Genomic DNA, 12,560 nt, shown 5'->3' on the forward strand with positions numbered 1-12,560 from the left:
AGACTTTAAAGGATAGTAAGAATTTTCAACTTTGTAAAATGTTATAGATGTTTTTAGAATGTAGTACTAATTTTTTCTTTTAGTACGTGCCTTTATTTTAGTACGTTCCTTGTTATAAAAGAAGTATAATTAAGAACAACAATTCTTTGAAAGAAAATTATGGACGCACTTTTTTAATTCAAGTAGGATTAACGTTGTAGGGTCGGGAATACGTATAGTTCAATCAAAAAAGGATTCCATTATTAGGTAATTTACCATTAGATCCTTAAATTATACAAATATTTAAGGGCATAAAAGTCGATCAATATTTCGGGGATATTTTAGTCGTTCAACATTTAGCATAAATTATTCGTACTTTTATAATAATATAGATAGATAGATAGATAGATAGATAGATATAGATATAGATAGATAGATAGATATAGATATAGATAGCTTACTTTTTCCAGCATTCACAACTCATTCTTAAAGTTGCTAATTTTATTTCGACTATTTTTAATTCTTGAAAAAATTAAAAAGTTTTAAGTTTGTAACTGACGGAACTTATTGTATTATTCCAAGAAAGAGTTCCATTGCAAATCACTATAGGTAATTTGCTAAAAACTAATTCATGCAAAATATACTATGTTACTCTTTGTTCTTTTCCCTTTTTAATTTTCGTAAATATATCTGCACAATATTTTCTTTACACTCTTTTCATCCCAGTTTATGTGGCACCGTTCAAATTTTAGGAGTCAAACGAGTTTTTATTTTTTTATATTTTATTTTATAATTTGACCATAACTTTTTCTCATGCTTTTTAAATATTTTGAATTGTTAAATATTATGACTAATAGTACTTTTTGTGTAGTTTTTAAATATAAAGTTTATTTCAAAATATGTAAACTCAAAATCTGAGCATTGCGATATAAATTGGAACGGAAGGAGTCATATTTTAGTAGTACATACTAGGAGTAGTATTTTAAAAAGTGTTTGACTTTTTTTTTATTTCAGAAATTAGCACGGAATGACTCCAAAGGGGATGGTCTTGGCGGAATGTTCTCTTTTTGATGATCTTAGTAAAATGTCCCCCTTTTTTACTTGAGCACCGTAGTTCTTTATATTTTAAAGCTTGAAATTCTTATTTGATGGTGGAAAATGAAAGTTAACAGTCAATTATTGTTAAAATCGTTTGAATGTTGATAATTTGTGCTTAAACTTTTAGTTCAAACACAATTTTTGGTGATTTACTGTAAAAGTCTCAAAACTCCATTGTTGGACCTTAGATTTGATATTATTCGACTAAATTGGCGATTGATGATTGTTTGTGTTGGTATTTGGTAGCTTTGTTTCAAATTTGAGATCATTTGAAGTAGATTTAGGGTTGTTTGATCGAAATTGAAGATGCAAATTCGAAAAATACTTTGTTAATATAACCCAGAAAGGTATGCCAATTCGGTAAACTTCGATGAACAACTTTGTATACAGTCAAAATCGGGATCGCCCCTTATGTGATTAATCGAGACTGGAATATGATAGGTTAAGGTTCGACCTCGAATTATACCGAACCAAGGTACGAGGTTACATTGTTAAGTTCGACCCCAGGACCGAACAAAATCGAGATCAGGCGAGATCGAGAAAAATTTGCCAAGTCAAATAATAAAGGATGAGATATCCGCGATCGGTTGTATATCACGGAAGAAATCTCGGCACGTATCAAGGATGGGCCGATTAATTAGCTAATCATGAGATTTCTTACCTCATATAGAACTGTATGAAGAGTAGGACTCCCCTACTATATAAAGGGGGTCTGATCATTTGTAAAACCATCATATTTACGCAACATAAAGCAATATATTGTCATTTTCTAGCTTTTATTATCTTGTTTACTCTGTTCATACGTCAGTTGAAACATCTTCGGTTCAAGGGTGATCGAACTCGAGGGCCCAGGCTATTCGATTCGTGTGTTTGCATTTATTCTTTTATTGTCTATTTCAATATTAATCTATTCTCTTAATTTGTATCAAGTTATATCACGTATCCTTAAAACCACATATAAATTCAATTGTTATCCGATTTTAGGGTAAACAAACTTAATATATAGATAGACAAAATACAACATCAACATACCGACCCGGTAGAAAAATCCCCGAAGAACAGAAGCATGACAATCCGGTAGATTTCGATAAACAATTTAATCCGGAGTAAAAATAGCTGAAGAACTTGTGCGAGTACGAGATCATTGTTAACTACCGTCAATTTTAGGAATATTCCGCTAAGACTACACCCCGAAAAGTCCCATTTGTGTCAATTACCCTATCTATTTTATTCAACGCACCATTAAGGATTTAGGACCCGTTTGGCAATAGATTTTGCCAAAATAAATTTGGATTTTATTTTGCAAACACATGTTTGGCCATAGATTTTAGTTACATTTGGGCAAAATCCAAAAACCGAAATCCCAAATCCCAAAACCAGCTCAATAGCTAGTGTTGGGCCAAAATATCACTATTACATTTTTTAAAAATAGCCTCAAACTTTTGTATTTTATAAAAGAGCCCACTATTTATTATTTTCTAACAATGTTGTTTGTCTTGTCAATCATCTTATGTGTATCATGTATTTTATTATAAAAATAATAATTTTGTACTAAATTTATTTATATGGTTTGCGATAATATAATGAATGTTATTATTGATAATGGTACAGTTGGTATTTGTGATAGTTTTTAAAACTTATGGGTATAAATCATATTTCATATTTTTTTAAAATAAATTTGGAAAATATATTTTGAAAACTATATCCAAACATATTTTCATCTACAAATCAAACTTAACCCAAATTGCTTTTTTCAAAGTAAATTTGGGAATATATGGCTAAACGGTACCTTACTTAAATACGACTTGGAGTAATATCTCTGGAAAATTCAGTTCCTTTTAAAGAAAACCGGTGATCTCATTGGATCTTCCCGGTCCAGTTTTCAATCGCTGCCGGTAACCCATTCCCCTATTTCTCCCGCCGCCGGCTACCGCCTTTTCCCGCACTGGTCCGCCTTCTTCCGACAGTTCTAATTTCCCGACTATTGCCAATCGAGAAGAGAACTTTTCCAGAAAGTTCCAGGGTTTGATAAAACCAGCTGCAATTCAAAAGACCAGTAAGTAATTATACAAACCCTAATACATAGAAATTTCTAATTTCTGTATTGTAATTTATTCAAATTTATGTGCATTTAGTTGTAAGGATGATGAGGAAGTCGGGATATGGGTTACAACTAAGAGTTCCACCATCACAGCAGAAGAAGAAACCGGGGGGCTCCACAAGGCCTCCGCTTCCTACAGCAGCACTTGGTTTCGGAGATGATGATGATGACGTGGAAAAAGAAATTTCTCGCCATGCCTCCAAGAATAAGGCTCTCAAAGATGTAAGATTTTTTGCTCTATCTCACTATTTTCACATTTGTTTTACCTTATTTTTTGAAATCCTTTTTTAACTGATTTAGTTTAGAGCTTAAGTTTTGTGCACTCAGGTCACTTACAAGGTAATTACCGGTAAATCTTTTTGATTACCTGACACCCTGATAAAAATGGTAAATTAACCTGTATCAGAGATTAACTTTACTTATAGTGTAAAATATCTTTACGTGTAGCGTATATAACTTAAATCCTTTTGTTTAACCCCCAAAAAAGAAGAAAGAAAGAAAAAAGATGCATGACTCCAGAAGGGGAAGTGATTAGCGTTGTAATTTCCATTGATTGTATTTGTTTTCTGGTTTTTTTTGGCAGATTGAAGAACAGCATAAGAAGGCATTAGAAGAGGACCCTTCAGTATTTGATTATGATGGCGTATATGATGATATGAAAATGAAGGCTGTCCAACCTCGAGCTCAGGATCGCGAGGAGAGGAGGGTATTGTTTTGAGTTCCACTTTTTGCTCTTTGTTTTTTTTTTTCCAGATGTCCAATATAATTTGATGAAATAAAACAAATGGACGACTCAGAAGTTTGGAGCAGATACTCTTTGCTTAAGCATTTGGAGAGTAAAACTCATGATTGTTTTTGCAATTAATTGTGAAACCATGTGAAAGTAGTTACTTTTGTAGAATTTGTTTTCCACGGGAAAGCTTTCTTCCTTGTTATATTGCCAAGTGAAATGCTTGTGTAATGGTGGAGCAATGAAGCCATGTTGTTAAATAGGATTCAATTCACAAAGCAGATCGTGTATCAAACACTAAGTAGGCTAACAGACATTTTAGCTGGGTGTTGCTCATGTCGTTCCGCAAGACTTTCTCCTGTTTTATATACTGTCTTCTAGAAAAATATCATATTCCTTTATCGAATAGGTACCTCTTAACCTACATGGGAAATTCCCAATTAGAGTGGTTTCCTTGTCAGCTTGCATTGCGAATCTTTTCAAAGAAGCAAGTAAGTTTCAAATTTATATATATGACTTATCTTTGAACTATATGCCATACCAGACTCAAATTTTGGTTGAGAATATCTGACAAATAAAGAGATCATTAACTGATTATCTGTTCATCACTTTTCCTATCTGATGAATTTACCACGAATATCCAAGTCCCTTATGGGAAATTGATTCTGTATCTAGTTAGTAATGTTTTGAGAGGCCATCATTTATTTTGTTCAGCTGGAATCACTTGGTTGAATTAGTTTGTGCAGTATTTTCATTGTGGTAGACTATAACTGAAACTGGATTTGAGATCTTGCTTTTTCATGTTCCATCTCAAAAGATTTTACTTTTTCACGTTAACACGACTTGAAGCCTTCCAAAAATATATCCTGGTTTACCTCTAGAACCTTAAACTCATGACATGTTATAGTGGCTTAGGCAGTAAGATACTAGGATTAGGAGTGTTTTGCGAGTTAAATAAAATATGAAAAGATTCTGTTAAGTGTTACTTTTTGAGGTTACCTCCTTTGTTTTGTTATTCTTTACCGAAGGACTTGGTAAGCTACTTCTTTAACTGCTTTTTTATACCTAGGTAAAAAATTTCTCACATTTGAGGAACTAAAATTTTGCAAGAAAAATCTCTTGATAGATAAATTGTGCGAGAAAAAAATTGGAGGGAGTTCTTCTTTTCCCAGGGGTTATACTAATCTATTCAATCTTTTCTGCTTTTGTCTGGTTGCATTGTCTTGTCGCTGAAGGTCCTTTCTAATATAGACTGTAATTTCTTTCTCTCAAACTTTTTCCTCTAAAACTAGAGTTATATTTTATTGTTATTGGTGTTACTTTCTTTCTTTATTTACTTTTTCCTTTATAATAATATCTTAACATGTGTAACTTTTTGAGCACGGGAGGCTACAGTAATATCTGCCGTTTTTACTCGACAGAAATGAAAATTGTTCCCGCAATTTTGTACCTTTTGCTGAAATTTTATTCTTTTTTCCAGCCAAAATATATCCAGATGCTAATGGAGAAGGCAAAAGTAAGAGAAAGGGAGCATGAGATCATTTATGAGAGGAAAATTGCAAAAGAGAGGAGTAAAGATGATCATCTCTTTGCAGACAAGGACAAGTTTGTAACTGCTGCTTACAAGAGGAAACTTCAAGAGCAGGCTAAGTGGTTGGAGGAAGAGCGTCTTCGTGAACTGCGAGAAGAGAGAGATGATGTAAGTGAAATTTTCTCATTTACTTGTGATTGCTAGTGGGTAACATCTGCAGGATCTTTTTTGTTCTTTGCTTGCATATCTTAGTTCCATTTTAGTGCTTCGTGTTGAGAAATTTCAAAGTCTTTAGGTATTAATTTGAAAACTATAGATGGCCTTTCATTGATGCGTAATGTCTCCAAAATTTAATTTTACTTCTAACAATGCCCTTTTCGTGTGATATCCACATGATGATAGAGCATGTTTAAGCATGATCTTAAGTTAACGTTTGCAGAAAAGACTGATGGTTGTCATCTTCTGGTAAATCTTTCTGTAAAGCTCATTTTAAAAGTTTTTGCCTCATGTAATCTGATAACGTTTCTTTGGATAGAATATGAAAACTTTACAAAGGAAAAAGAACTGAATGGTAGAGATTACCTTCTCAATTTTATTAAGGCCCTGATGTTCATAGCGTGTTAGCTTTTTAGAGGAGTACGTTTATGGCTAGTTCTTAAATAAACAGATTTTATATTAGCACTTCAAAAAGTATGGGTACAAAAGTTTAACGAAGCATTTTTTAAAGTTAAATTAGCAGAATCTTCAAGATATAATTTCACTTACATTTGATAGTGGGGCTATTTGTCTTATTAAACTAGTACCTGAATTGTATGTCAAAAAAGCAGTTTCAGAAGTTCCAATTTTGACAAACTAAGCATTAGTAAAATTTAACAAATACTGAAAATTTTGCTTTACATACTAAAGCATTTATTTCTCAAATTCCTCACAGTTTCAACTGAGTGTAATAGCTCCAACTAAAAGTACTGAAGCCACCCGGCTACTAATGATGTCAAAAGGAAAATCTGAAACTATAACAACGGCTATTAATGCTTATTTTAAAGCTTTGATCTTGCTTAGACATGATGGTTTAACACAGAACAGTTCACTAGAAATAATCACCACTAAAATGAAATGGTACATCATTTTTTTCCCGAAATGGTACATCAGTTAACATTGTTATTCAGTAAGTAACAAATAAATAGAAGCTATGGCTGTCTGTTGCATGCATTAATTCTTCTATTTGATCTGAAAGTCACACCTATCAGGACATAGATCATTTATGTTCTAATACTGTTAAATATATTGACAGGTTACAAAGAAAGCTGACATCAGTGACTTTTACTTCAATCTTCAAAAAAATGTTGCCTTTGGAGGAGAGGGCAAGTCCAAGAAGGCTGAGAATCATCATGAACAGGAAGCAGTTCGGCCAGAGGAAAAGCCTTCGTCATCAGCAAATGCACATTCAGACATGTCTGGAGAGATAAAGAGGCAAGATCATGAAGCTTCCGCTTCTCCTCCTCGTAAAGAAAGGACTGATCGGGCGGATATCAAGCCTCATTCAGATGGTTTGTCTGAAGAGGGGGCTGTAAAACCCGCTTCAGACAATGGACTAACTGCTGTCACTGAATCTGCTGCGAGTGATCAACCAAAAGTTGACCATCATAAAAGAAATCAGGATGCTGTCTCTGCAGCTAAGGAACGCTATTTGGCAAGGAAGAGGGCCAAGCAACAATAGGTTTGTGTTCCTAAGCTGCTGTTTTCGTTTTGTTTTGAAACTGATCCTTTATCTTTCTATGATTAGGATTTATACCTGTTATATATATACATTGTTGTAAGACCTTTGAATGTCCATTTCTTATTTAAATTTTAGGCTCTAGAGAAGGTCCTGATGATATTCTGGTGCAAAAGTCAAATATTTGAATAGCGGGCTAAATCCAAAGCTGCGTGGCTACCTTGTTTCCCTTTTTAATACTAGCTTTTATGAGTCTGCAGATTAGTGAAAAAGGGAATGAACGACCTTTCGATCATGTAACAATAAGTGCTTGAACTGTACAGCGGCCAAATGATGGTATATCCACATCAGGCGCATTTCCTCTCTGGATGAAGTTTTGCTAGAAGAGTCAAAGGGCTGGATTGTCCCTATGATGTGAGAACTACATTCTTACAGTGTACGGCTTTTAGTTGAATATAGTAATCTCAAATTGCACTACGTAGAATCAAAGTAGAGATAATAGGAACCTTATCCTTGTAAATAGCAGTAAATTAGTTGTGTCCAATTCTGGTGGTACTTGATGGCGAGAGATCCCTATGTTCCAAAAGACACCCATGTGCCACCCTCCAACAAGGGTCTTGTGCTCTTGGTCTGTCACGGGCATGTGGATCTATCTCATAGTTGTCTTATTATCGAATGGCAGCTTGTCTGTTACTGCCAAAGAAAACAGGGAGTGACGGCTCTATGTTTATCCTATTATCACATTTTCAGTCTGGAAATTTTGTTTGGTTCACAAAATTCAGTTTTAAGTCGTGACTATATAGGGTAATACATAGACAGCCCCATAACCTAGCAACAATTTTAACTTAGAAACTCCATACTCAGACTTGTACCTATGTTAGGTTAAAATGTGCCTATTGCAAACGCACTATTGACTTGGCGCATTGCGCGTTTCACACTTCCCTTAAGAGCGTATGTAGCTCACATGATTTTAAAGTTTTTTCTTCTCTCTTCCTCGTCTCCTACTATGTTGGCCTGAACCGGGAGTCTATCAGAAGCAGCTCTCTACCGGCACAAGATACGGGTAAGGTCTCCGTATACATTACCCTTTACATACCCCACTTGTGGGATTCCACTGATTTTTTGTTGTTTTTTTCCTCGTCTCCTAATCACCACCATATCCACTTCCACCAATGTCCTGTGGCCACCTCCACCAGTGCAACCAATGAACACCATATCCACCTCCACCGTCCCATGACCACCATATCCACCATAGACACTGCCTTCACAAGCTCCACCTTCGTATCCACCATTAGGAACACCTGCACCTCCCCGCTCTCCACTACAGCCATAACAAAACCACCCTGCCCTTTCTCTTCTTCTTTCTCCTTTTTCTTTTTGAAGGGTTCAATAGGTACATTATATAACGAGTTCAGGTGGCTAATAGGTACAAGCTTCAGGTGAGGTGTCGGAAAGTTATTGCCAGGTGGCTAATAGGTAAAGTTTTTTCTTCTCTCTTCCTCGTCTCCTACTATGTTGGCCTGAGCTGGGGGTCTATCTAGCAGCCTCTCTACCAACACAAGATACGGGTAAGGTCTGCCTACACATTACACTTTACTGTACATTTTAATTTTCACCAATTTAGTGCTTTTTCGTAAGGCCGGGCTATGGCCTATGCTTCATCCCTCATAGGTATCTATCTTTGATCAATGGACATTTGTAATTTATGAGCAGCACATAGGTTTCCCCAATCAGCCAGACAACCTATTCGTAGCCGAGGACCGCCATATCTTGGAATCTCATTCCCTACCCCCCCCCCCCCCTTTTTTTTTTTTTAATCCTTTTTATTGTGTTCTGTGTTTCTTTTGAATTCCAATTTTTCCCTTTAGTGCTTAGGAATGGTAGAAAGACTTTACACCATTATCAAAAAAAGAAAAAAATGAAGAGCTTAGGATGATAGTTCGTGGATCTTTCAATTTGTACAAACGAAGCTTTTGAACTTCATTGATGGCAGCTTAATGGAAAATACAATACTTTATGTGATTGTATTAATGTACCTTAAACAAAGAAAAAATAACATTGGTACGTCAACTACGTCATTTTAATAAACATTGAAGGAGATGACATTCTTATAATGGTAGTGCTGAAATTGTTCCCGAGCTGCCCCAAAGAAAGAATATAAGAATACTGCTATCCCATGTGAGGACTAACATGCGAATTAATTAGTACACCAACTTTCTTATTCCATTTCAGAGCTCAGAGTTCAAACTATAATATTGATATGGTGACATTCACTACGTATCCTGTAAAAAGAGAAAAGACATTCATTATGTGTGGGACCTTATTTGAGTCGTTTTCGCTTCTCATATTATTGAAAGGGTGAATGATACAGTTACCTACAAAAATAAAATTATTTACCTTTATTTATCCATTTGTTTTTCTACCCATCAAACTAATTACATTTCCTACCCATAGTAGTTTTTATGGGATTTTTCTCTTTTTTCTCAAATTCTTTTTTATTTCTATGCTTCTTTTTTTTTTTTTCTTTTTTTCTCCTTTTTTTTTTCGTTTTCTTCTTCTTTTTTTCGTTTTTTCTCTTTTCCTATTCATTTATTTTTGCCCAAATCGTATTATTGTTATTTTTACCATAACTTATTTCGCACTCAATTTTGACTCCTTTATTTTTTATTTTCTTTATTTCTTGTTCCTTTTCTAATTCTATTTAACTCCTTTTTTCTTTTATTTTCTTTATTTCTTGTTTCTTTTCTAATTTCATTTAACTTCTTTTTTTAATATTTTTTTTTCTCTTCATAATCTAATTTTATTTTCTGTTTTCACTATTTTTTATTATTCTTTTTTTTATACAATTAGAAAAAATAACTGATATAGTAAATATTTGTTCACCTTTTTTAAATATAACTAGTATAATATACCTTTTGTCTTTTTTCTCATTTTTTAATTCAATTATTAAACTGAAATAATATCAGTTGTCACTTGATCTAATTCACTGAATATCACGCTGACTACTGCTAAGCACCATAAATTACATAATCAGCTTCTAAGAATCAATATGTGATTGCCATGCAAACCTTGATCTCCTTCCCAAAAAATATGAGTACACACTCTACCATTAGCAGTAATACAACTAGTTATGGAACAAGAAAACACAATCTACAACCACCAAATCTCCATATATACTAGTTAGAATAGAAATGATAATAAAATACTAAAAATGCAATTAAAGTATATGTAATAAAAAAGACTTCTAGTACCATATGATACCAATATGGTATACATGTATACCAACAGAGTATATGATTGCTCTAGAATATTGTTACAACAATCTGCGACTATATCAATGTACCAAAACATTAAAGGATGCAATAAAAGTATGAGAAAATTACATGCTCGCATTGCAAGCTAAAATTCGCAAAGCAACTTACTCTATATTAACAGGGTATGTAGTTGTATCGGGTCGCTCCAACAATTGCCTGTAACTATAAAATTATTACATAATACACATAATCTATATCCATCGGTACAAAAAAATTCCAACACTGCAAATTATGTTCATATAAATAACTCCAGAACAGAATTCACTTAAAAATACAGCTAAAACAACCAAAAAAANGGCATATTACTATACACATGGTATACAGTTTTACTGGGTTAATTTTCGGCAACTATATGACTATACTACTATTACATAACACACACGCATAAAGAGAAAAATAACAATATAGTGTACCACATATTAATATAATTAAAGATTTTCAAGATATTGTACTATATTACCATTATTAAAAGAAAATCAAATAGTGTACCAATTAAATGCAGCTAATAAAATCAAAAAAGGATTCAACTAACATATGATACCAAAATAGTATATAGCTATACTAATAGGGTATATAGTTGTACGGGGTCGTTCCAACAACTGCATATAACTATAAAAATCATTACATAATACACAAAATCTATGTCCATAGGTACAAGAAAATCCAACACAACAAAATATGATCATATAAATCATTTCAGAATAGTATTCACTTGAAAATGTAGCTAAACAACCAAAAAATATTTCAACTACTATATGATACCAATATGACATATAATTATACCAATAGGGTATACAGTTCTACTAATTTATTCCACGCAACTATATATGACTATACTACTATTACATAATACACATGCATAAAGAGAAAAATAAAAAAAAATAGCGTACCACATATTAATATTAATATATTTCAAGATATTGTACTATAATACTATTATATAAAAGAAATTCATAAAGAAAAAATCAAAATGACTACATAATACATATGCATAAATTAAAATTAGAAAAATTCAAAATATTGTACTATTCTACTATTACTAAAGAAAAATCAAACAGTGTACCAATTAAATGTAGCTAATACAATAAAAAAAGGTTCCAACTAACATATGATACTAGTATAATATATAAATATACCAACAGGGTATACAATTGTATGCAAAGAGTTTAATTTTTTTTTTTAATTCAATTATTAAACTGAAATAATATCAGTTGTCACATAATCTAATTAACTCAATTTTGTACGTCATCGATTATACTAAATTTTAGACATGTTATAATAATATACTATATACCATTTTGAAATGGAGTAACTTAATAAAAAATATTCAATGGACAAGTACATCCTATTATGAAATGAGAAAGATAGAAGAAAAACGTTTATTTATATTTGAGAAGACAATAAAAGAAAAAATAGGTTGGGGCAATTAATGGGATTTCACGTGATCCGGGATTAGAAAGGAAAGGATTTTGAAAATAGGTAGTTGGGTAAATACTTTAGATTGCATAGGTACACATTGTAAGAGAAATTAGAATGAGTAGTAACGGGTAATTAAAATTGCCTGAGTAGGCATTTAGAGTAGATTTCCCTTATTGAAACTCTAACCTGAATGAGTTACCCATCGCTTAAACACTAATATGTCCTTATGCCTTGAGAAAACTAGGAAATGTTTTGTTAAGTTTCGATATTTATTTGGAAGTACCTACTTGATAGTAGGCGATCCGATCACAAGATAGACGAGAAAATGACTTGCACTCAAGAGTGTGGTCCAGCGGTAAGAAGTGAGATGAAAATTATCTATACTATATTAAAAGCACGAAGGTCCTTAGCAAAATTCGTTGAGATTTAGTTATTAAATATTTCCTTCTTTAAACTCGATACCTTAAATTTAGGACTTTAAAATTGATTAAAATTTTACCTTGAGTAAATATTTAAAAAGCCAATTAATATTTACCTTAAATAAATGTTACTACAAATTTTGTAGACCTGAAGTAGTTGATTTTTAGGATTTAGGATGGCTTCACGTAGATTTTTCTGTCTTGGAAAAAATCATCGTTGAATTATTGTTATATTATTATTATTCAATATTTAGG

General features: G+C 32.8%; 1 protein-coding gene across 2 annotated transcripts; it reads left to right on the top strand.

The window, feature by feature from the left end:
• LOC109208372 (nuclear speckle splicing regulatory protein 1-like) lies at positions 2,890 to 7,889 on the top strand. Of its 2 annotated transcripts, none has more exons than XM_019371488.1 (6): positions 2,890 to 3,133; positions 3,213 to 3,400; positions 3,762 to 3,884; positions 5,389 to 5,607; positions 6,731 to 7,156; positions 7,414 to 7,889. In XM_019371488.1, the coding sequence occupies exons 2-5, from the start codon at positions 3,221 to 3,223 to the stop codon at positions 7,154 to 7,156; spliced, it is 948 nt and encodes a 315-aa protein (XP_019227033.1). In that variant the 5' UTR covers positions 2,890 to 3,133; positions 3,213 to 3,220; the 3' UTR covers positions 7,414 to 7,889. The 2 variants fall into 2 exon arrangements, with proteins under 2 accessions (XP_019227033.1, XP_019227026.1); XM_019371481.1 differs by lacking the exon at positions 7,414 to 7,889 and adding an exon at positions 7,292 to 7,390.

The sequence above is a fragment of the Nicotiana attenuata genome, chromosome 2, assembly GCF_001879085.1.
Source record: "Nicotiana attenuata strain UT chromosome 2, NIATTr2, whole genome shotgun sequence".
Classification (NCBI taxonomy): domain Eukaryota; kingdom Viridiplantae; phylum Streptophyta; class Magnoliopsida; order Solanales; family Solanaceae; genus Nicotiana; species Nicotiana attenuata.

Coding starts and splice junctions, on each gene's coding strand:
- LOC109208372 (XM_019371488.1), top strand. CDS start 3,221: ATGATGAGGAAGTCGGGATATGGGTTACAACTAAGAGTTCCACCATCA. Junction 3,401..3,761: donor AGAATAAGGCTCTCAAAGAT/GTAAGATTTTTT, acceptor TTTTTTTGGCAG/ATTGAAGAACAGCATAAGAA. Junction 5,608..6,730: donor TGCGAGAAGAGAGAGATGAT/GTAAGTGAAATT, acceptor ATATATTGACAG/GTTACAAAGAAAGCTGACAT.